The following is a 26,271-nucleotide window of genomic DNA, read 5'->3' as shown; positions in this document are numbered from 1 at the left end:
GGGTAACTACGGTGTCCACAATATCATAAGTAAGATACCCTAATAACCCTTAGTAGTAATTATCAACTATATAGGGTAATGCCAACAGCCTAATATTGACATTCCTTTGTAGTATTATATTACTCCTTAGGGAGAGCACCTAGTATGTGTGAGGATATTTATAAGACCAAGCATGCTCCTCAGGGCAAATTACTAGTACCGTGTTTCCCCCCAAAAAGGTCCTACCCAGATAGTAAGACCTATTGGGTTTTCGGGGGAGGCTTGAAATATAAGGCCTTCCACAAAAATAGGACCTATTTCGGGTGCCCCACAAACCCCCCCAAAAAATACTCACATGGTCCACGGTCTCAGCGGGAGCAGCGGCAGCGGCGGTCTCAGCGGGTGCGGCGGTGTCCGGCATCCTCCTCCCTTTCACAGCTGCCTTCTGCTGGCGACGGGGCTTTGAATACCCCGCCTCCAGCAAAGAAAGCGCTGTGATTGGCTAATCGAGCGCCGGCATCATTCACAGCCGGCGCCTGATGAGCCACTCACAGTTATTCAGTGAATGACATCACTGAATGGCTGTGATTGGCTCATCGAGCGCTGGCAGCCAATCACAGCCGGCGCTCGATGAGCCAATCACAGCGCTCGCTTTGCTGGAGGCGCAGTATTGAAAGCCCTTTTGCCAGCAGAAGGCATCTATTAGACCAGGAGGATGTCGCGCCGTCGCCGGAAACCATTGGGAGGAATCGGGATGCCGCGGACCAGGTAAGTGAAAGGCTGCCCCCGTAAATAAGACACTGTGCCCTTTTTGGGGCAAAAAAAAATATAAGACAGTGTCTTATTTTCGGGGAAACACGGTAGGTGGTGTTATAGAGGCATTGTTCGATCTTTCCATTTGCATAAATTTCACAAAGGACTATGCTTGGCCTTGTAAGTATCCTCACACCTACTTGGTGATCTCCTTAAGGTTACACTTTACACCTTCCAATTCAAATCATAGGCAGTAGCCTACTGTACACTGATGAGGGGCAAAAACCCAGAAACAGTCTGTCTGTACATGGTTATCTTTTCCTTCTGGAGAAGACTTTGGCTTATATTCCTAGACAATGTTACAAGAACTGTTAAAAGGTCAGACTCGGGCTTGTTGTCTTCTCTAAGGTGGCACAATAGAGGCATTGTTCTAGCTCCCAACTCACATAATATTAAATTAATTTAAAAGGCTTCTTGTCCCTTCTCTGAGCTTGGCAATGAGTTAAAGAGGTTGTCCACTTTGAGCAACTTTTTTTTATTAGGGGCTGTCTGTTGGTTTCCAGCACAATTGGTAGAAAGAACGGAAGGCCATAGTTTCATCCTGGGGTTCTGTCTGAATCCTTTTTTGGGGGATTCAGATGTAACCTTGGGACAGAACTAGGGGATATACTCAGAGACAAGATGTGAAAGGCCACTAAGATGGGTTCCCTGAAAAATCACCTGCTCACAAGATGTCCTGTTACTAGAAGCCTCAGCAATCAGTTTTTAAGGAATTGGGCAGTGAGTGTTCAGTTCCCCTACAGCACTCCTACAGGAGAAATGAGGTAGTACACAGTGTTCATTGAAATCAGTAGGTTGTTCATTTAATACATGGAAATGAACAGAGAAACTCTCTAAAGCCACGTTCCATTCCTGCTACTTTGTGGAGGCCTCTAGTGAAAGATCCCTCTATATTAACTGAAATTTCCCCAGTACAATAGGTTATTTTTAAATGCGTTTTCTAAAATATAAAACTCTTATAAAGACCTCAGCAATCTAGGACAGACTGGTTGCTAGAAACACTTTACCTACGTTAGGCAGACTGTTCCTAGCAACTACTCTTTATCAAATGACTGGCCAGTCAACTATGTATTTGATACTGACAGAAAGAAGGGAAATGCAACCTCTCAGCTGTAAATTCATGTTATTCATTATCACAGTCTGTGTTATAGTCCTTGAATACCCGCTCCCTCTAATAAAGCCGGTCATGGCAGTTTATGTGTTCTGCTTCCCTTCATATTTATGGAATAATTATTACTAACATTGTGGTGACACCTAGCTTGTATGTGGCCCACAAGGTCTGGACTTAGAAGGGCCTCTTCTAGATCAGAGGGTTCTGAGTTGTGTCGACAAGATTCTCTGGTGCACTGTGGATTCGTTTGCATTGGCTACCGGGATTACGGCCGCCATCTTGGTCCTTCACTGCGATGTTGAGCGCATGTGGACTGAGCACTGTGACTGTTACTGCAGCCCCCGAAGTCTTTGGTGTACACTCCCCTGTCTGCTTCTCCGACTAAGCCTACCCTGCAGCACAGTGCGTCTTGCCATGAGGTGGCTTGTACATCCCGGTTAGAGCTCGCTACCATCCTGCAGAGGACAGTCTGTTCCAGCCTGCCTGTCCATATCCTGTGAGCCTGCTACACGGATCAGAGAGGACATTGTGTTATATGGCTACTTAACCCAGTTAGTAAGTTCTCTGCCCTAAGGAATTTTTTGGGAACATTTCACCAGGTTCTGCTAACTCCCATAATATTTTTCTTTTCCTTTCCTACTAATTTTGGACTAGAACCTTGCTCTGCTCTGCCTGTTCTCCCCTTTTTGATATGTCCTATAAAATACAGTCTTACAATTACAAACGGCCCTTTGAAGGCAACCATAATGCTAATGTGGTCCTCAGAGAAAATGAGTTTGATGACCATGTTCTATGGAACAACTAGCCCTAACACTGTGGCAACACCTAGCTTTTTGTTCTACGTTGTGTTGTAGGCCAAATATCGTCAATGTAGAACACATGGACTGCGTTCTTAGTTATATATTGGTATCTTACAAGCACAAATTAAAGCTCTTTTACACGGTACGAGTGTTGGGCAAACGATGCCCATCACTCGTCCATGTGTATACTCGCTCCCTGCTGTCACACGGGAGCGAGTATCACTGGAGCACTGACAGTGTGGCCAATACGGAAGCGAGGCATAGGGATTTGAACAACCAGAAAGATAATTGTCCCATGTAAAAGGGCCTGAAAAGTTATGTTTTAATTAGTACAGGGATATATTTGTTAGGCTATCCAAGTCCAGAGGGTAATGTTGTATAGATAATTAGTTTTTTCAACCTACCTTGCTTTTCATGGGTCTTTTTTTGGTGGTATTGTAGTTCAGCCCCAGTAACATGAGCATATATTCAGAAATATTGTGTAGTTAAATAAGTAGTATAATTATGTAATAATCCTAATGACCCCATGCTATACTGTAAGTCATTCATACTTCATTCTAAATAGCAGTCTAGCCAAGTCTATGCATAACCTGAACCAGTGGAATAAAGGGTTTTTAGGCTTACAATTCTCTCTTGATCTCTGTACATAATTGACCAGTCAAGCAGAAACAACTGTCAGAGCAGTAGAGAAATAAAAGAATATAAGGCCTTATCAAGATGAAATTATATAGTAGGAACATTACTAAAATGGAGAATTTCAGAGATCTTTTGATGTCACTGTCTAAAACTTAAAGGAGCACTCCTATCTTAGCCAAATATGGCTGAGATGGCAATGCCAACCTGGGCGCTAAGGCTACTGGTGGCTGGGATTATGGAAACAGTGAAACTGGCTGTTCTTTCCTGTATCTGTAACTCCCATAGAATTGAATTGGGAATTAACAAAATAGTGCAGCACAACTAGCTATGTTGCTTCTGTATCTCTGAAGTTACAGGTACTCAGAGACAAGATGTTGACAGCCCCTAAGATGGGTTCCTTGAAAATTTACCTGCTGACAGGATATCCTGTTAGTGGGAGCCTCAAAAATCATTTGTTTTCTGTAGAGGAATTGGGCAATGAGTGTTCAGTTCCCCTACAGCACCCCTACAGGGAAAATGAAATATTACACATTGAAATCAGTGAGTTGTCCATTAAATGCATGGACTTGGACAGGGAAACTCTCTGAAGCCATGTTCCAGAATGGAGTAGAATGTTGGTAGTCATCTACATGTCAGAGTTAAAGCGTATTGCAGGATATGACTTTTTACTTAAAACTAGAGATACACTTTAGAATGCCGATGGCATATTGCTACGATAAGCAATTGATGTGTGACTGGAAGGAATTCAATCACTGTAACCATGCCCATTGGCTATTATAAAGTGGCAAGACTAGGGGAAAGTGCTGTACCCCTTTGACTCATCTTGGTTCCATCAAGGATTGCCATTAACTATAAAAGGTGGGCCATATGGGTATGGAATGCAATGAGTGAGACCCCTACTGATCAGACATTTATAGCATATCCAAGCGGTATGCCATCAGTGAATTAAGAGCAAAAAGCCCTTAGGGTTTGTTTTATACAGGCTGGTAGTCTCCCGAGTAATAACTCAAAAACAAAACACAGGTTCCAGCAAGCAAGAAATGCTGCTAGGTGAGCTAAAAACCAAGTGACTATTGGCTCACGTAGACAGGTTGTCATTCATCTATATTGCATGAAAGCACCGAAATGATAATCATTGGGACAAAGCTCCAGACAGAGTATTTTGATTACCATTTTAAAATGCTGATCCGCTTCAAATGCATTGTCCTCCATATCTTTATTATCTCGCCCCATATAATCCATATACTATGGGGACAGCTGCCTTCTATTTATGGAAGATATTAGTCTTTTGCATAAACAGAATTGTCCCCAACCTATGCTTATGTAAATTGGAAGATAGTACAATGCCTCTGCAGCACCACCTATTGGAAGGCAGCTTCCCTATTAGTCATTATCAGACCTTTCACCATGTCTTGTAACATGACTGGCCAAAGCCAGATTCTTCTCCAGAAGGAAAAGGTAACCATGTCCAGACAGCTGGTTCCTCATGAGAGTGCAGGGTAAAAGTCTACGATGTCTGTTGGGAAGGGTATGGTTTGTATTTGAAGAGATCTAGAAGGTTTGAGGAGACTTATAAGGTCACGCGTGCTCCTCTTGGAAATATGCAAATTGGAAGATATTACAATGATCTGCAGCACAACCTATCGAAAGGCAGCATTTCTACAGGTCAATGTCAGACCTTCTAACAGGTCTTCTGGCATTACTCGGAATAGGAGCCTAAGCCTAAGTCTTCTCCTGCAGGAAAAGATAATCATGTTCAGACAGACTGTTTTAGGGTTTTTACCCCTCATCAGTGTACAGTAGGTTTGTTGAGTGAGAGGCTATGGGGGTATAGTTTCTCCATATCGAGAGCACCTAGAAGGTGTGAGGAGACTTATAAGACCATCCATGCTTCTCTGGATAATTGTACACGGCATTGTACCATCTTCCAATTGAATACTACATTTTCCAGAGGGGCATGCATGGTCTTATCAGTCTCCTCACACCCTCTAGATGATCTCGACAAGGAGAAACGATACCCTTCCCAAGCCTATGATTAGCCATGCAATTATAATCTGGTTGATTGCTTTGTGGAGTAAAACCTACCACTGTTTGCTACCTAACGTCCCCCTGAAGCCTTCCTCTCGGAACAGAAAACATAAATTAAAATCTGTCCTACTCACAACTTTTCCCCTCTCTCTTGCTTGTTACATATCCCGAAGCTACAAGAGTCACACATTATATCAATTATACGTTTTTTGTTCTAAATCAAAATGGATCTTAAAGGATTTGTTGATGGATCTTATTCATGTCTACAGGACAGAAACCGATGCCTTCATTGATTTTGCCACGATCACTATGGTGGATAGGGTTCGTCATGATCTGGTTCTTCTACCAACGGTTGACACCATTGGAAATGGATAGAAACAAATGTTACTTTTTGTCGGCATGTTTCTTCAAAAAAGTCACAATGAAACAAACTGAGGGACTGAAAATGTGATACATTAAATACAAGTCATTTTTCTTTGATTGTATATGTAAATTCATAGGGGGCCGTATAACAGCTCCGAACGCTGCTTTTTCTGCATAAATAATTGCATATTACATAATTAAAGCAATGTTTTCACCAATTGTTTGGCCTAGCGAATCAACACATTGGTCCCCTATGTTAAGATTATGGAGATATATGAACAGTCAGTACGGATGGGGCTCCGTATCTCCTTATTCAACATCCTAAAACCACAGCAAGAACGTAGAAAGCAGCAGCAGCAAAGTTGCCTGAGACAAGCTGCTTGCCCTGGTACACAATAACTGTATAAATGGATTGTGACGGTCATAGGGCATGGGTTTATGTTGGGCCCCTCCTATTGACACGGTGCGAGGCGCCGTTATTTTAATCTACTACAAGAAAGGATTAATTAACCTCGTGATCGAACAGTACAGAGCTTGAAATATGATTCCTCCGATTAGTCAGACATAAGGCCGCAGCTCGCTTGCTGTAGAGCGAACGAGACATGATGGAGCCACTCCTGCATTAACCCCTTTGGAATATGAATGATGAGACGGAAGATGTTGCCGGCTACAGGAATCACATAAAAGCGTGTCATGTTTATTGTTCTCCTGCCAGAAGAGGCAGCAATAGTCAGCAGACCCTAGGAAAAGCAGAGCATTGTACTAGATCATCCGTAGCTATTTTAAGACAGTTGTATGAAAAAAATGTATATTTTTAGCAATATGCTATCTCAGGGGGAAAGAGAACAAAACACATGGAAATAGTCAAGCTGTTAAATGCAAAATGTTGACCATTTCACAGCCGTATTCTAATCTAGTATAAGGATTGGTGGCAGTGCATAGACCATCTAATTGTGCCAAGTATAGTAAATCGAAGCTTGATGAAACCTGTAAATTTACGGCGTTTGGTCCTGGGCATTAATCCCGCCTAATCACAAAAATATGGCACAGGATTAAAGCCTCTGCTCCTGCAATCAAGCAGGAGCAGGTCGGGTTGTCAGCTGTTGGTCACAGCTGAGGACCCAGAGGAGAAGGGACAAGCAGTTTTTAACTATTTCTGCCTTCTCTATGTACTAAAAAGTGATAATTGAAGTGTTTCTTCAACTACGTAAGCCGGCGGTCATGTCACCGTCAAAAAATAGTTACAAAAATAAGTAAGAAGAAATTACAGAATAAAATAAAAAAATATACATAAAAAAGAAAATGACCCAAAGCCGACTCCAACCAAAACCAAATCATACATGTTATATATCAAAAAGTCCGAAACAAAATATACTAATTAAAAAAACAATTATTAGGCCTCGGTCACACGGGCGTTTTTTCCCGCGATTTGCGGATCGCATGACGGATGCGCATCCGCAAATCGCGTGACTGGGGCCGAAAAATAACCCGAAAAAACTGCTCCTAGCTGCGTTTCATTAGAAACGGGCCAGAGCAGTTCAGTTCTGTCCAGCGCGTTGAATTCAATGGAGCCGGCAATACAGCCGGCTCCATTGAAAGCAATGAGCTGTGGGCGATCTCACGATGAATTTTCGGGAAGGGCTTAAAAATATAAGCCCTTCCCTGAAATTCATCCAGAAATGTGTAAAAAGTAAAAAAAATATATACTCACCTTGTCCCGGCAGATGGAGTTCAGCCACGGCCAGCCGGCAGTTCTCCTGAACTGCTATGAGTAGTATTCAGCATCCGGGGATTTAAAATCCCCGCCTGCTGAATGAGCTGCCTCTGATTGGTCACAGCCCTCACCAATCAGAGGCAGTTCTCACTCACTCAATCACTCACTCACTCACTCAATCAGAGGCAGCTCATTCAGCAGGCGGGGATTTTAAATCCCCAGATGCTGAATACTACTCATAGCAGTTCAGGAGAACTGCCGGCTGGCCGTGGCTGAACTCCGTCTGCCGGGACAAGGTGAGTATATTTTTTTTTTTACTTTTTACACATTTCTGGATGAATTTCAGGGAAGGGCTTATATTTTTAAGCCCTTCCCGAAAATTCATCGTGCGATCGCCGGCAGCCCATTGCTTTCAATGCAGCTGGCTGTATTGCCGGCTCCATTGAATTCAATGGGCAAACATCATTCTTCTCTGCCACAGCTGTGGCAGAGGAGAATGATTTGTCTAGTATATGTTCTCAATGGGGTCGGCGCTGCTGCCGCCGGCTCCATTAGGCGCATATAGAGAAGAGAACAGGAATCGCAGATCGCATATAGGTGCGATCTGTGATTTCTGTTCTATAATTTATCGGACGAGCGCATAAAAAACGCTCATGTGTCCGATACCATTGCAAAGCAATGATTCTTTAACATCGCAGATTGCAATCGCATCCGCAGATCGCACGGAAAATCGCCCCTGTGACCGAGGCCTCAATGTTAAAAAATATTTTTTTTAGCTTTTTACCCCCAATAAAACTAAAAAACTGGAAAAAAAATCTGTAAAAATAATTTTGGTAGCTGAAGGGAAAAAAAAAGGGCAGTAAAACCACCACATGGGTAAAATCCCTAAAAAGTGTCTGGTCAAGGTACAAAAGAGCCTGGTCCTTAAGGGGCTAAAGAAATTCAATAGAAATGTGTTTCAGAGTGGAAAGCCCCCTTCTCAGGGCTCAGTCACATGGGCGCATCCGGGCGCCGAAGAAGACGGCCGCACTGCAGGTGTGGACAACTTTCCGCAGCGCCGGAAGAAAGAACACATGACCGGCAATGGAGCCGGTCATGTGTTCTTTCTCCGCACCTGCAGTGCGGCCGTCTTATCCTGCAGGAAGACGGGCGCATCAGCGCCCGGATGCGCCCGTATGACTGAGCCCTCAATCGTAGATCAATCATGTGTCTTTGACTGAGGAAGGGGTTTTCAGCTGCGAAACACATCTCTATGGACTTGATTTCATTTTGTTTTTTACAATAAATGACATATGCTATTTCAAGCTGTTGTGAAGATCTTAGTATTTTTTCTTGGTGAGCGCATCTCCATTGTCAAGCTTTGCTGTCAGTACACTATGGATTATTTGGAGGTCCTTGTTTTTGGTTATTGCAGCATACTCCGAGATATTGTTCTGGCCTCTAAGCAACATCACGAGGTGAGCTGATTCAATATTCAATATTTTTAAGTATAGTCCATGTCCTGATAATAGGTAACAGCCTTATGTTTATTCAGGTCCAGCCTATGGAAATCTGCTCCAATGGAACACTAATTGAACATTTTTAATTTTCCTTGCTCATTAGGCCTCATTCACATCTGCGTCTCATACTGTCCTGTTTTTTTCTGATAAAATGACGGATCCCCATTATAGTCAATGTGGTAGGTCAGGAGTTGTTGGTGCACAGCATATGAGGGTTCTGGCATTGTCATCCCTTTCATTACTCTGCTTCTAAACTGAAGCACAACCACAATGTGCATGCAGTGATACGAATAAGACTTTAGAAGGAAATTCCACTATGATAGCATTACTTCATTATTATCTAAGAATGGGGGTCAGGAAGGTTATAATTTCTCCTTGGGGGTGCACCTAGAACATGTGAGGGGCATTATAAGGCCATGCATGCTCCTCTGGGAAATTTATGCAAATAAAAGATTAAAGAGGTTGTCCCGCGCCGAAACGGGTTTTTTTTTTTTTCAATAGCCCCCCCGTTCGGCGCGAGACAAACCCGATGCAGGGGTTTAAAAAAAACCCCGGATAGTACTTACCCGAATCCCCGCGCTCCGGTGACTTCTTACTTACCTTGCGAAGATGGCCCCTGGGATCTTCACCCACGGTGGACCGCAGGTCTTCTCCCATGGTGCACCGTGGGCTCTGTGCGTTCCATTGCCGATTCCAGCCTCCTGATTGGCTGGAATCGGCACACGTGACGGGGCAGAGCTACGAGGAGCAGCTCTCCGGCACGAGCGGCCCCATTCAGAAGGGAGAAGACCGGACTGCGCAAGCGCGTCTAATTGGGAGATTAGACGCTGAAATTAGACGGCACCATGGAGACGAGGACGCCAGCAACGGAACAGGTAAGTGAATAACTTCTGTATGGCTCATAATTAATGCACAATGTATATTACAAAGTGCATTAATATGGCCATACAGAAGTGTATAACCCCACATGCTTTCGCGGGACAACCCCTTTAAACAACACGTCTACAGCGCCACCTATTAGAAGGCAGCATTCCTGCAAGTCAAAAAAGTCTGACATTGACTTTCCTGCAAATGCTGCCTTTTAATAGGTGGTGCTGTAGAGGCTTTGTTCCACCTCCCCATTTATCTAAAAATGATACATTTCACAGTTTTTGTGGCAGCTTTTTGAGTTAAAGAGAGAAGTAGATTTAAAAGAATGGGAAATATAGTAGAAGGACTTTTACTTCTACTTCCTACTGGATCCACTTCTGACTTTGGTTCAAAAAGGGCATCAAAATTGCCATAAAAACCTACATGTGAAACAACGTTCCAAAACGATGGTTTTGCATATCACATATATGATATGTTTTTGTGTATGCTCCTCTCCTGATTAATATCTTTATGACTACATGATGCCTTGGTGCATAAGCTCTAAAAAAGACTAAACCATTGAAGGTCAAATGAGTTAGTCTACAAGATGTTGAAAACATTACTCTCCTCATCACCTAACGAGGGGGGGAAATTAAGAAATGCTCTATTTTTATCTGTGATTTGACTTCTGTTTATAACAGAAGCCACAGCAATCTGTCTATGATGGCACTCGATGGACACCACTGAGCTACAGTGGGGTCTGTCGGGTTGCATTGAGTTATCCGTCAATAGACCTCAAATATGACAGATTCTGCAGTGAAGACTCTGAACTGAGACACTGACGTAGATGTGAACAAAACCTAAAACTAACCCAATACTTAAAGGATTTGTCCAGGACTTTTACTCTTGATGGCCTATCCATCAATAGTTGATTTGGGCTCTGCTGCTTCGAATCCTCAACCATCAGCTCATTCCCAGCACCGCTGTGGCCTGGTTTGGTGCTAAAGGCACAGCTCCCATTGAATTCAGTGGGAGCTGTGCCTACGGTACCAACTGAGCTGCTGCAATACAGACAGCACTATTTGCTTTCAGCATTGTCCATACTGACAGCTGGCCCAGGGATCAGCTGATTGGCCTGACCCTGACCCCCGCCAAAGTATAGGTCATCAAAAGTAAAATTCCCAGACAACCCCTTTCATACAGTATTTTTGCAAAATATTAAGAGCACTGCCAGGTGTGCAGATTACAGACTAAAAATATGTAGAATATAATATTTGTTGCTTTCTTTCCTTGCCCTTTGATTCACATAACAACATCTGGTTGATTCACTTGAATGAGCAGGTTTTCCACATGAGATATTGCATGTATAAAATCAGTGCTGCCAGACCTGGGACTGGTTGCCAGCTATACTTTTCCAGGACTGGATGGGTGACTATAATAAGCGGAATGAAGGTAATTCATAAGTAAGCAATAGATAAACAAGCAGGAACCTGCAATTTCCACAGGTTAGGGTGCCAAGTCATGAAGTTTTATGGTGATTGACAGCTATGGCTCTCAAGAGGACCTACTTCTCTGGTCTTCACGGGCTCCGTAATGGTAACTACCAGGCGTGGAAATGTTAATTAGTGCTTTCCTGATGATTTTACAGCCCTTTCATTATTGAATTTGTCCATGTGAAACAAGATTTTTAAATGCATACGATTTTCCAAACAAGAGGAAATGTTTGCATCCAAAAAGACTGTAATGAAAAACCATGGCTGGTCTTAAACATTGATTGAGTTCACAGGCAGCCAGCAACCAGATGGGATTTAGATTAGTTCGAAACTGGTTTCAACTTTTCAATCAATTGATAATATAAAACTAGCTTTAGCTTTGGAAAATGGAGCTGTCCTTTAAAGCAACCCACTGGTTTTGGGACAAAGTCTTATCCTGGGACCGAAGGGAGCAATTCTACTATTTGCTAATCTCCTGTACCGATGTTCCTCCAATCTGCCAGTTCTGAGTCCCATTTCCAGCCATCCAAGATGACCAATGTAATCTTCAAACTACTTAATCCCATCAGTGTATTGGTAGTGCTAGACTACCAATGCACTATACCCGCTCTCTGATTGGCCAGGACTGTTCACGTGATTAATGCTTACCAATCAGAGAGCAGTGCACAGTGTGCATTGAGTGGCTAGAAAATTGCAACTGCCATCTTGGACAGCTGAAAACAGGATCCCAAACCAGCAGATTAGAGGGATATTGGTAGAGAAGAACAACAGCAGATGAATATACCCTACTCTTTGGTCCCGGGACAGAAATGTGGCCTGAAACTAAACGGTCGCTTTAAGTATTTCTTATTTTTATAGCCTCTACAGTTCAAGTGGCCATACACATTAGATGTAGATGGGCCAAACCTGTTGATGTGGGCAGGTCTGATTAAGCATCTAATGTTTATGGAAGCCTTCTAACTCTTTCCTGATGGAAGATATCTGGGGAGATAAGGATCAGGCAGTAGGATTTCAACTGTCCAATCCTTTTGTCCTCAGGGAGATAAGCTGTTACCTGAAGAGTTTGTCAGCTACTTTCTTCCCTGTCTACATTTAGAACATGTATATCCTTGGCCAAGCCGAGCATTCTTGTGTACAGGGTTGTCGGCCAAGATAGGTGTCGTTGTTGGCCAAACGAGCTTGCACTGGTGCTGTATGGAAGCACATGGAGTTTCTGTAGCTGTGCAGAGCTATATGCACAATATTTGCCACTGCATGGTACTTCATATGGGAGTCCATATTGGAGTTATTTTACCCTAGCAGCAATGCCATTATATGATGTCTGATGAGTTTTATGACCTGTATAAAACTGGTGGTACATGGAAATACAGTAGTGACCCATACACATCTATGAGGGCTGCACAGCAAGGTTGTACAGAGTTGTAATATGAGTCCATGAGCCCTTTAAGTCACCTAACATACTCTTCATATAATCCTCCATGGTAAGATATTGGTGAGAATTCCTAAGAGCCTAGAAGGAAAGTTACTACAAATTAGTTGTATTTACTAAGTTGTGATTTTTCCATTGTGCAAGCAGCAGTGTATTTAAATATGGCTTAAGAGCCACATTGCAGCATTCCCTAATCAAGGATATGCCATTCTCTCATGGTTACATGTCCCTTGAGTGTTGTTGGGCATCTGGTTGTTTTATTTTGAGTTATCCACACAGGAGGCCATAGCCTGATTTCTCCTATTTATGCATGTGCACAAGAGCTGGGACTTGAAAAACATTTCTGTGGCTCATCCTGGGCCTGAGTCCTGCTGTTCTGCTTTTATGAATATGTATCGCTAATGGCAAGGAAGCTGAATGACACTGTAACCCCTCCATGGCTAGGAAAACTTTCATTGCAATGTGCCATAAGTTTTGAATATAAAAGTACAAGGAAAGTCCACTTTGAAAAGAATTGCCGTTCCATGAGTTAAACCTTAAAAATAATTACCAGCATTAAGAGGACCCAACTAAATTTAGGTCCATCCACAGTTGAAATTTAAAGGGAACTTGTCATGTTGAATGCACAGTCCCATCAGTGTGCAGCCTGGTGTAAAGCAGGAGGAGCTGATCGGATTGATGTATGATTTGGGGGAAAAGATTCAGTATAACTTGAATTTTATTCATTTAATTCCCTGCTATTTCTAAGTTTGGGAGTCCAGTGGGCGGTCCTACTTGGTGATTGACAGATATCTCTATATACACCAAAGGTCCTCGACCTTTTCTACCTTGTAAGCCGCAATCAAATTTCAGTGATAATCAGGGGCCATGATTTACTCAAAAATGGAGGAGATACATTTTCAGGCTAGCAGTGCATGATGATCTTGACTATGACACATGTTGCCTGGCCAAAGATTGTACCATGGCCCTGCTACAACCCATCCTAATGTAAAGCGATGTTGCATAGTGACTCAAAAGCTGGCAAAAACGTGAACCAAGAATCAGAAGAAATCCAAATCTGATGGATTTCTTCTAATTACTCAAGTTGCAGTCATAGCAACTTATGGGTGGCAAACTGACTGCATTGGCTTACATTAGGATGGATTGTAGCAGAGCCACAGTGGCACCCAAGCCATTGGTTGGGAACTGATGGTACACACTCATGAAAGAAAGGCTGTCAGTCACTAATTAGGACCACCCACTGGACTCCCAAACATAGAAAGAGCAGGGATTTAGATCACTAAAGTACAAGGGCCTTAAGACAGCACATGCTTCTTGTTCCTCTATGTCTGTCTGGATTTTTGAATAAAGAGAAAGAAAAGGTGGCATACTTAATTTTGTGAGCCAGTAAAGGGGCATTATTATTTTTAGGAAGGCAGAAGTGGGCATTATTACTTGTGAGGGCAGACAAGGGGGCGTTGTTACTCATAGGGGCAGAAAAGGGGACATTGTTGCTTATGGGGTCAAAAAAGAGGGTATTATTACTTATGGGGGCAGAGAAGAGGCATTACTATGAGGCAGAAAGTGCAGCTTTATGACTGATAGGAAAGAAAATAAGGCACCTTTTCTTTGTGGAGTGGACTAAAAGTAGCACTTACTGTGTGGGGGTCTAACTACTATCTGGGCACTATGGATTGTGTAGAGATGTGGAAAATATAGGGAGGGCGATGGAAAAACAAGGAGCCAAAGATTTCTGTTTGTTAAATTCTGCAGAGACAATTTGTGGTGGGGAGAAGTCATTGTGATGGTTTGGGCCCGGATAGAGAAGAAAAGGGAGAGAGAATGACTATTGATCACTATGTAGGGCTGCTATTTGACTTATTTAGAGATACACTATTACTGTGAAGAGATTACTAAAAGCCACTATTACTATGAGTGGTAACTAACAAGCACTATTACTGCAAGGGGATACAAGGGCATGGCTTAGTGCAAAAGGGGTATGATCTAAAAATATTGCGGCACACCACCAGATTTACTGCGTGGGGACATTGACATCATTAATTGACTGCTCAGTACTGTAGGCAGCCTTAATCTGGCTATTAGTAGAGACCACACCACCACCATGGTCTTCGCACCTTCTACGTCTCTGTCACATGATCACACTTTGAAGTGAAATAAAGAGGAGTCTCCTGGCATTGTCTTCCTTCAATCAAATGTGTGAACACATTGCATGAGCTAAAGAGATTGAGAGCCCCCCCTTGGGGATGCCCATTGAAACACCATTAACTTCTCTGGATCCATATGCTATGAGCTATCCATCTAGCAAATTCAATGATGTCCATGCTCACAGTAGTATCACATGGAGCTATGTGGAGAAGTTATCAATTACATCTCTATTATGCTTCTGTCAACAAAGTGCTGCCGGTTATGGCAATTACAACAACATGAAATCATGAAGTACCACCAAATACAGAGTGCCAACCATGGAAATAGGAACTAACAAGAGCAGGATGCTCAGAGGTCCTCTTAACCATTTAATTGCTAATGAATGGCATGACATTCAGCTTCATGGCACGGGGACTTAGTAATAGCTCGTTTTATTCGCCGCCTCTCTTCGTGATAGGCTGTCTAATGTTAAAAGGAGAGGATGCAGATGGCGGATAAATGAAATGTATGTTTTCCCTTTAGAAGTGACTGTGCCCCTTTAATGTACAGAATGGATAAAGGAAGCTGCGCTCGGAGGGACAACAGATCTCTCTGTTCCTGATGCTTTCTCTTCTGGCCAACACACTAATTGTTCTCTTTCATGTAGAAGTCTCTGTTAATTGATGAGATTAAAGTATAAAACACGTTTTGTGCCTCTTTTTGTAACCTTAAGTGCAGACGGCAAGCCCTGTCTGGTAACACAGCAAAGTAGAAACACAATTATTCATTTGCAGGCTGGGATGCAGAGGACATTGTTCTGTGCAGTAACAAAAAAAAACATAAATATGGAGGGAGCCATAACATTGTAAACGGAATCATAGGAGCTGTTAAGCTTCTTATACACATAAGAGAAAAATTGGTGTAGTCCATCAATTTTGGCAGGACCAGCCAACCACTGGCGTAACTATAGGGGGCGCAGAGGATGCGATTGCACCCGGACCCAGGACCCTTAGGAGGCCCATAAGGTCGCTCCTCTCCATATAGGGAGCCCAGTACTATAAATAAAGCATTATAGTTGGGGGCCCTGTTACAAGTTTTGCATTGGGGCCCAGGGGATTCAAGTTACGCCTCTGCAATAAGGGGTTAAGAGAAGTTGGAGGGCCCCAAGATAAACTTTTGCACCCAGGCCCATGAGCCTTTACCTACGCCCCTGCTGCCAACTATTGTTAGCAAGTATCTTGAAAAGGGCACCAGAGAGCGCTGAAACGCGTTGTATAGGATATTACTCCTTTTAAATACTTTTTGCAGACTACCAGTTCTATCTCCTCTTGGACCACTGAGTCACTAGGAAGGAGTCCATTTTTCCCTAACTCCTTCCTTTCCATAGGTGCTAAACATTTACCATCCTCCTTCCAAAAAATCCCTATGAGTGCAAAGGAATTTTCTCTTCCTCTCTCCCTGATCTTCATTCCACCCACTTTCCTCGGATTTGGGGGTTTTCTTGCTGCCCTCCGTGACCGCGAATGTCCCGTGGGGATTTATATGAGAAGCGATGGCCGTTAGCGGGCAGGCCACCTAGGAAGGCCCCTGCTTACGCCAGCTAAGTCCCTCACCATCATATGCATATTCTGAATATGTCCTATGGATATCCCGCTGTACCATTTACAATATTGGTGCCTCTTATCTGGCAGAAGACCCTTAGACACCAAGTCCCTGGTGTGACTGCTATATCTGCACCCCTTATAAATACGCCCTGTCATTGAAATATGAAAGAAGAAACATTATGTGAGTTGAATCAAAAAGTTGCGCCATGCGGCTCAAGCACGGTCCAATCCCGAAGCGAGTTCTATGCCTAAATATTATTTCAGTGTCTAATCACTGCTGTTAATTGTACAATGTTTGACACATTCCCCTTTGTTTAATAGAACTACAGTAGAATCCCTTAGCTCAGGAGAATGCAGAGTAACATTGTGGGTACTACATGCCAAATGACTTAGTTTGGGCAATTGAAAACAATGTGCAACTTTTTTCTCCTGAGCCTAGAAATCCTCTGAATGTTCTGTACAGCATTATAAGCTGTGCCTAGAGAGAGACAACCATCTGCAACATGATGAATTTAATGAAAAATGTTAATTTGTTTTATCTTCACAGTGTAGAAATGAGGGTAGTTACCTGCTTTGTATATCTAATTATACCTAAAAGTACAATATTTGTAATGATAATTGCAGTTTGTGTAGAAGACGAGGAGAGCGCTACTTCAATTTCGATGAATAGCTGGGTGGATTCCCTCTGAATCCGATGTAAAACATTATTAAAGCTGAATGGGAAGGGTCTTCTTTAAAAATGCTACCGTAACTGATGAATAAGCTGCAAGATCAGAAATGATCTGAGATATGTAATTATAGATAATGTATATGTGTAGCAGTCAACAAGCTGACGACTAGTGTTAAATCGATTTGTGTAATTTGGTTTTCCAAAGCAAATTTTTGTTTTACATGATGTTTGCAGGCCTGCCTGTATTTACTGTTTTACCCTCTGGTTGACAGAGAACTTAAAGAGACAGTATCATCAAAAAGATATGTATTATTTTAATTCGTTTTTTTATTCTATTTGGTAAAATGTAACCCAAGGCTGATAGCTTGCAGCAACAAGTTATCTTATTTTGAAAGAGTTGTCCAACTTTTGTTTGCTGCAGGAAGCAAAGAGCTCCATACATTATGCAGTGGCCAGGGTTGGTATTGCAGGCTGGGTCCCTTTCAATTCAATAGGGCCAACCAGGGCCATTGCGCAATGTACGGGATTGTTTCTGGCGCAAAATAGCTAGAAGTGGAATAACCCATTTAACACAACAAAAGCCGTTCAAATACTATTTATATGGCAAGAAAACTTTCTGTGACGCGGCTTATTTAATGGATTAAGTGTCAAATTAAACTTTGACCTATCTGTGTTTTTCCTTTATTTTTTGCATGACTATTGACCACATCAAGAAATCTGAAATATTGCTGTACTATGGTCAGGAATGTTCTATGCAAAACCGAAAAACATGGAGCGAGCTCACCTTTAGGGTGGATTCAGGCAACCGTATATCGGCTCGGTTTCACGCCGAGCCGATATACGGTGTCCTTGTCTGCAGGGGGGAGGGGAGGATGGAAGAGCCAGGAGCAGGAACTGAGCTCCCGCCCCTTCCCCGCCCCTCGCCACTATTTGCAATGGGAGGGGTGGGACAGAGGCGGGGCTAAGTGCCGGGACTTAGCTCCGCCCCTGCCTTGCCCCCTCCTATTGCAAATAGTGGCAAGTGGCGGGGAAGGGGCAGGAGCTCAGTTCCTGCTCCTGGCTCTTCCATCCTTTCCCCCTGCAGACAAGGACACCGTATATCGGTTGCCGAGGGTCGTGAAAGACTAAATGGCTGACAGTAATTATAAATTAATCTATGGTCAGATTACTGAAGTACATACAATAATTTGACACATCCTGTTTTCTGCAGCTTACTTTTAGCTTTGCGGTCTAGACTGGGAAAGAGTCAGCAGAGTCATCTCATTATCGTTAAAAAGGAAAGGATTTAATGACAGCTCTGTTGTACCACATCACTTCGGGGCTTGCAATGAGCCCACAGTGAGGAGACAGCGACATGAGACCCCCATTCTAGAGATCAGTGTGAGTCTCAGCAGTGAGACCCCCACCAATCAGGCTTTATCACCTACTGTATTCTATAGATGGGTGATAGAAGTCAATTTTGTACAACTCGTTTAACTTGTAGCTGTGATAAAGCACACAAACATAACCTGTGGCACCATCTATACAAACAACACCAGGGGAAGATCGTATTTAAAAAAATTAAATATCTATAATGTTAGAAATAAATAATGCATTGAGAAAGAGTTAAGAGGGTTACTTCTAGACTCAGGTTCTTAGTCTGGAGTAACATGAACCTGCTGGCCAAATAAGACTTATGCCTACTAACAGATTCTATCACTATAGCTTAGCAAAGAGACAATATGGCAAATATCCCATTCAGGGTATTAGTGCTAATAATCCTTTATTTCAAAAAGGTCAATCTGCAGCAACAGCTAAAAAAAAATCAGTCTTGGCTGGAGATCCTGGCTTATAAATCTCCTTACTAGGAGTCTGGAACTTGGTGGTGGTCCCTGCAGGTAAGGTAATAACAGAGGGGCTTATAGTTTCCTAATAGGGAAATTGCATACCTATGGACTGTTTATTTGTATATGCAAAATGTTGTCTCCTGCTGCCTGAGGCAAAACATCTCACCATGCCTCATGGATGGTGCACCCTTGGCTAAGAGCCATAAGTGAGCAGTAGTCCTACAGTTGGGTACTCATCATGTCATGTCATGACTTCCTATGGCCCTGCTTCATATATAACCAAATAATCCTCCTTCAAGACATTTTCACCTGCAAGACATCATCTGATACATCTGTTCCATACAGGGCAATGAAATATATTCATGGTTAGTATTTCCAGTTTCTCTATATCCTATGACTGTAACTTATCTGTCTTTTAACAATGGAGGAAATAGAAAGGAAACAAGGAAAGAATTTCAGAAAACAATGAATAGTCTAAAGAAATGGACAGTGACTTACAGGAAAGATTTCATATCCAGGCCACGATTGCGGATCTGACCAACCACATAGTCCCAGCTACCTGCGTTGTTTCTGTTCCTGATGCCAGCTGACCTGTGCTTAGATCCGGCTGAGGTTTGGGGTTTGTTCTGGCCTGTGCGTTGGTTACGGGAATTGCTGGTGTTACTGCTGCTGGATGATGGCGGTTGTTGTTGCAGCTGGAGTTGCCCCAGACTCTGGCTGGTGGTTGGCTGGCAGTGATTGTGCTTTTGGTGGAGGCTGAGAGGTTGCTGGAGGCTCTGCTGGCGAAGCAGTGTGCGAGGACGTTGACACTTTAGGTCTCCCCCAGAAGTGGGAATATGATCAAGAGTAGTGGCTGCTGACAGAGAAGGGTCTTCGTAACTTAGACAAGGTGTAAAAGAAGAGAGAAAGGAAAAGGTGAAGGATAGACAATACAGTGTGGAAAGTACATACCCGATAGAAGCCAATTTAGAGCTTAAGGATCAATATGTAAGAATCAGAAAGAGTAGCCTGATATAACCCTGACACATAGGGTACTTTAGTTAGGAGAATTCAGATGCTTCTGCAGTCTATCGAACAAGGTTGCAATGAAGGTTTTCATTCATGGACCCAAAGCTAATAACAGTAACTAGCGTGCAGGATGCATGAATTTATGAGCTCCGAAAACTGTGCAAAATCACCAAATCTATCAAAAAAATGCCCGTGGCATAATAAATTTGACAACTCACTGGGCATGAGAAACATTTCTCTTCCTTATGTCACCTCATAGCTAAGGGACATGTACACAAATAGTTTGTGCAATACAATTAGATACTTCATTCGTAAATTTAGCACATTTTTTCCGAATCCTTTTCGCCGTGGGGCTTTCTCTCAACACTTTTCAAAACCTTGCGAGTCCCCCTCCAAACCACGACAAGGAAAAATAACTAAAGAATTTACCTAGTAGAGCTCCTTTACAAATGGGAGACATGGGTGGAGGACTGATGTGGATCCCAACGGTCAGTCCCCTACCAATCAATCATAGCATGGCCTATCGATACGTTATCCATGGTCTTTCGAGACGTTACCCCTTTCACTTATTGCTGAGACACACTTGCAACTTTGTTTTATATGAACAATTCTAACATAGGTTTATAATTTACTATAAAGGTTGCCAATGCTTTACCATACCGAAGCAAAGGTTTAGTATTAGAGATGAGCGAGCATACTCGCTAAGGCTAACTACTCGAGTGAGTAGTGCCTTAGTCGAGTATCTGCCCGTTCGTCTCTAAAGATTCGGCTGCCGGCGCGGGTGACAGGTGAGTTGCGGCGATGAGCAGGGGGAAGCGGGGGGGAAAGAGGGAGAGAGGGATCTCTCCTCCGTTCCTCCACGCTCTCCCCCGCCGCTGGCACCCGAATCTTTAAAGACGAGCGGGCAGATACTCAACTAAGGCACTACTCGCTCATCTCTATTTAGGATCAATGGCACACCATGAAGGCAGTGCACCAGTCGGTCCTTCATGCAGCCAATTAATCAACAGTGTGATTGCATGCGAGGAAATTAATTAATAGAGTACAGACCTCCGTCTTGAGGAATGTGCCCTTGCCTAAAAACAACACCCGGTTGGAGATTTTCTTTAAAGATGGCCTCCAATAAGCAGGGCCGGCTGCATAGCTTATGACTCTACAGCACCTCTTCTTATCTTTGTACCCTCCCAGTCCCTTGCACCAACGTCCATTTGATTTGGCTTCCAGCAATTAGTCAAGTGGGCGATCACCTCTGCTCACTACCAATGGATGACATCAGGTTTCCTCCACTTACTGATGTCATCCATTGACATTGAGATGAGGAGATTGCTCACTTGACCGATTCAAATAACCAGGGGCCAACTATAATGAATGTAAGTGCTGAAGGGGACGCGGGGAAGGGGAGTTCAAAAGTTTGAAGAAGTATGATATAGTCAACGGGGCTGTGGCTACACATCTGATCAGATGACATGACAGGTCCTATTTAAGAGCTGATGGACAAAGAACTCTATGAGATCTATATAATTGACTGAAAGGCCAGGATTTAAAAGACAAGCCCTTGTAATAAAGCCAACCTTCCAAAAGAAATCGCAGCGACAAGCAACCAAAAGGTTAAATGTTGATTCTCACCGTGCACCGTGCATTTCGAGGCACGTGTGCCGCATTGGCAGGTGGTGAGTGGGATGTCAGTGAAGGCTTTTTATAGCCACTCTGTAAACTCATCTCACACCAAAAGTCTTCTGGGATAGGAACAAAAATCAAACATTAAAGTAGGAAGCTGCTCTGTTTTCTGGATAGGCAGAAGGAGAATAAAACAATTGTCTGCACCATATGCAATGAAAACTGTTATATGGCTGGAGTTCAGATATTACAGATAACATGCCGGATACATATGTTATACAGTATCAACCCTATGTGGCTTTAGTTTTAAAGTATAAGATGATATGAGGAGAGATAACTACCCAGACATTGACATATCTAAATGTTTTCTATGTGATTGAAAGTTGTACAATGTGGAGGTGCAATGATTAACATGAGCCCAATTTTTTCTTGTTTTATGAAAAGTTCATTAAAGGAGTTACCCTAACGAATTTATGGTGCATCCACACATCATGGCATAAATGGCTTCGACCTTTGGTGTGCCCAGGGGTTTCCAGAACCCCCATAGACAACTGAAAGGTCAGATTACATCTCTACAAATTAACGGCCATCATGGCCATTGTATATTCCAAAGTGGAAGACACTCTTCCAGAAATAGGTCCCTTATCCACAAGACACATAGGCCATATCATGTGAATTCATGTGGCCAAAGGACACCTTTAAATGTTCATGTTTTATTATATCAGGGATTAAATAACCATCCAAAGTTCTAGATGGAGTCTTAAATAGAGCGAGTAGTGCCTTATGCGAGTACCTGCCCACTCGTCTCAAAAGATTTGGGTGCCGGCGGGGGGCGGGGAGCGGCGGGAGAGAGCGGGGAGCAACGTGGGGAGATCTCTCTCTCACTTTCTCCCACCCGCTCCCCCCTGCTCACTCCCGCAACTCACTGCTCTCCCCCGCCGGCACCTACATCTTTAGAGACGAGCGGGCAGGTACTTGCATAAGGCGCTACTCGCTCGTGTAGTTTGCCTTAGCGAGTATACTCGCTCATCTCTAGTCTTAGGGCTCATGTCCACGGGCAAAATGAGATTTAAAATCCGCAGCGGATCTCCCGCGCGCGGATCCGCACCCCATAGGGATGCATTGACCACCCGCGGGTAGATAAATACCCGCGGATCGTCAATAAAAGGGATTTTAAAAAAAATGGAGCATGAAAAAATCTGGACCATGCTCCATTTTCGTGCGGGTCTCCCGCGGGGACGGCTCCCGCGGGCTTCTATTGAAGCCTATGGAAGCCGTCCGGATCCGCGGGAGACCTAAAATAGGAATTTAAAGAATTTACTCACCCGCAGCGGACCGGAAAGCTCTTCTCTTCCTCACGGCCGCATCTCCCTTGCTTCGGCTCGGCGGATGTGCCCGGCGCATGCGCGCGGCACGTCGACGACGTGCCGGCGACGTGCCGCCGACGTAAGGAATTCATCCGCCGGCCGAAAAAGAAGATCCGGCTGTGAGGAAGAGCAGAGCTTCGCCGCCCGCTACGGATAGGTAAATTCTTATTTATTCCTATTTTCAGCGCTCATGTCCGCGGGGCAGGAGGGACCCGCTGCAGATTCTACATGTAGAATCCGTAGCGGGCCCGATTTTCCCCGTGGACATGAGGCCTTAAAGTCAATCCATCCAGTAAATTCTCTCAATGTACCTAATATCAACAGGTCTCAATAAGAAATATTACTTTAAACAGATCTTGTCCAGAAATGTCAACAACACGTTTAAACTAAAAGCTCTCTTTGATGGAAGTGTAAATCAAAATGCCAATTCGATAAAAAGCGCTCATTTCAATCAGTGACGCTGAAGAAGTGTCTACAAGAATTCGAGGTAAAAAAAAAAAAGAGGCAGTGAGATTGGTTCCAAATCAGTGAGACACTGCAAATCAACCTCAGCAGACAGACTTGAAAGATACAAGAACTGATTGGAAAAAGAAGTTATTCACTCTAGAGCATCGTCTCCATATCTTGGGACTGGGTTACCAGATGTCCACTTTACTCTTAAGTGATGACCGCACCGGGGCAAAGGAGGACACTGATTTTTTTTTATCCCTGGCAATTGTTTTCGGCACAGAAAATGGATCTTACTACTAAAACAGAATTGTCCAAAGCTGTTAATTGTATAATATTTCTTCTGGTTTGTTAATTATTCATTACTGTGTTTTATCACCTTAAATGGGTTGTACCAAGACTACAAGTTATGCAGGCTAGGGAATAACTTGCTGATTGGTTGGTGTCTCACTACACAATGAATGGCACGTGACCACCAACCACTTCTTCCTGATTCAACTGGGCCTGCTGCGCTGCATGGCAATCCATTGCGATAGTTGAGTATTAGGCTGGGTTCACACGGGGCGGATTTGCTGCGGAAATTCCGTCCGGAATTTCGCCGCGGCAAATCCGCCTGCGGCCGCTAATCCCGGGATTAGCCAGCCATGTGGACGAGATTTCTCAGAAATCTAGTCCACACAGGACGGCCAATTCCCGGCCGCAGCATGTTCATTTTTTTACCTCTTCCGCTGCGGCCGCGCTCTCCTCTATGGGAGCGCCGGCCGCAGCAGAAGAGCAAGCGGACAGGCCGCTTCAAAACCCGCAGCTAAGTGCCGCGGGTTTTGAAGCAGCACTTCTCCTGGTGGAAATCTCGTGGTTTTTCGCTGCGGCCAAACCGCGAGATTTCCACCAGGAATCCGCCTTGTGTGAACCCAGCCTTAAAGTTTTGTTTATTTTAAGACTTTTAAACTTTTTTATGTCCCAGAAAACGCCATTTAAAAGTAGCTGTAACACTACTTTGCATTTCCAAATCATTGAACGGTTGCTGGTCGAGCAATTGCCTATAGCATTAATTAAAATATTAGTAGCTGTAACACCAAATTAAATTTTTAAAACACTGAGTGGTTTTAAAAATTTGAGACAGTGGAGACAGTCAAGCTATTGCCCTCAGCAGTATCTAAAATAAATAAAAAAATAGTTGTAACATGGATTTGCATTTCCAAAACCTTGAGTGGTTAACAGCCAAGCAATTGCCTATATAGCATTAGCTAAAATAGAAGTTGTTATATTTTACTTACAGCTATAGGCAACTGCTTAACTGGCAACCACTCAATTGTTCTGAAAATGTAAATTCATGTCACTGCTACTTTTATTTTTGATGATGTTATAGGCAATTGCTCGACTGGCAACCGCTCAACATTTTTCAAATACAAATTTACGATACAGATTCATTTACTTTAAATGATGCTATAGGCAAACACTCAACTGTCAACCCCTCTAGGCTTTGGAAATTGAATTTGGAGCTCTGTAGCAGAAGAATGCTGCCTCAACTCATGTAGGGGTCTATAGGTCATCAATAGTTGATTGGCAGTGAACTGTGCCTGCTATACCATGCCAGGCCACTGCACAATGTATTGTGCTATCTGCTTCCTGCTAAGTAAACCGTGATGGAAGTCTACTGAACAGCTGATCGGCAGTGGTGCTGGGAGTAGGACCCTTGAAGAGCAGATCTTGATGACTTACCCTGAGGATAGGTCATACATTTTTTTATGGCTGGAAAATCTCTTCAACCTAATATTAACATGGTGTTAGATGGTGGACAGGCACCTCAACCCCTTCTCAAAGCAGGATGTATATGTATGTCCTGGATGGGAAGGCATTTATTTGAAATCACATATATTTACATTATATGGATGGCGCAGGCTTGGAAGCCGAGATGGTGTGATTTGGAGCAGCAGCCGGCTATGACTGATAGCTGGCTTCCTGCTGCAACAGAACACTGATTAGTGGCTGTTAAATGATTACATTCCGCGATCAATGTTGACTGTGGCATGTACAAGCTTAACAGCCAGAGGGCGCTCCCTCTTTGCAGGCATTGCCTCTCCATGATGAAATCGCACAGGGCCGATGACTTGCCATAGCAACCGGATACAGCAGTGTCCAGGTCTACCGTGGCGTTAGTAGTGATGTACAGAAGTACTACTTTGTATTATCTGAGTGATATTGAGATTACAAGTTCAAGTCCTATATGAAAAAAAAAATAGTTGCATTAAGGAAAACCCACTTTTTTCAAACTTTTCTATTTTTTGTTTAAAGATACATTCATTAAAAAAAATCCATCTGGCATTGTCACATCTATGACATTTTTACGATACCTAAAAAAATATAATATTGGCATCTTTGTAATGGTGCCGACCCCCAGAAATAAAGTTATCATGTCATTTATATCGTACGAGAGAAGCTGTACAAAAAAAGGCAGAATTAATGTTTCCCTCCCCCCCCCCTAAAAAAAATAAAAATTTATAAAAGTTTTACAGTACATTATATGTATCCAAAATGGTATCAATGAAAGCTACAACTTACCGCGAACTGAAAAAGCCCTTTTTCGGCCATGTCGATGGAAGAAGAATAAAAGAGTTATGGCTTTTGAAAGTGGAGATGAAATTTTAAAAAATTGGCACGTTCTTAGGTCCAAAATAGGCTGAATCATTAAGGGGTTAAAGGGGTGCACAGGATTAGAAAAAACGGGTCTGGTAAAGGTGGTTTTACACCTGCAGCACGGATTCACAAAGTGAATCCCAATGGCCAAACGGTTCCGTCTCTGGACGGAACCGAACTGGGCTGAGCGGTCCCCGTTGACTATAATGGAGTCCATTCGATTTCTGGCTAGCAGTTTGCCAGAATTTACAAGATGA

At 43.2% G+C, this 26,271-nt stretch overlaps 1 protein-coding gene across 2 annotated transcripts in view; it reads right to left on the bottom strand.

Moving 5' to 3' along the window:
* The window catches only part of SYT7 (synaptotagmin 7), a 431,166-nt gene that overhangs the window by 128,498 nt on the left and 276,397 nt on the right, over window positions 1-26,271 (bottom strand). The window contains exon 6 of one of the 2 annotated variants that reach the window (XM_066583140.1): window positions 19,437-19,817. The exons of the other annotated variant lie outside the window; for it this stretch is intronic. Within the exon in view, the coding sequence (XP_066439237.1) occupies window positions 19,437-19,817 (381 nt within the window). The remainder of the gene's footprint in view (window positions 1-19,436; window positions 19,818-26,271) is intronic. 2 annotated transcript variants of the gene reach the window in all.

The sequence above is a fragment of the Eleutherodactylus coqui genome, chromosome 11, assembly GCF_035609145.1.
Source record: "Eleutherodactylus coqui strain aEleCoq1 chromosome 11, aEleCoq1.hap1, whole genome shotgun sequence".
Lineage (NCBI taxonomy): Eukaryota > Metazoa > Chordata > Amphibia > Anura > Eleutherodactylidae > Eleutherodactylus > Eleutherodactylus coqui.
The sequence above is the reverse complement of the archived record's forward strand: the minus strand, read 5'-3'. Positions and strand labels throughout refer to the sequence as shown.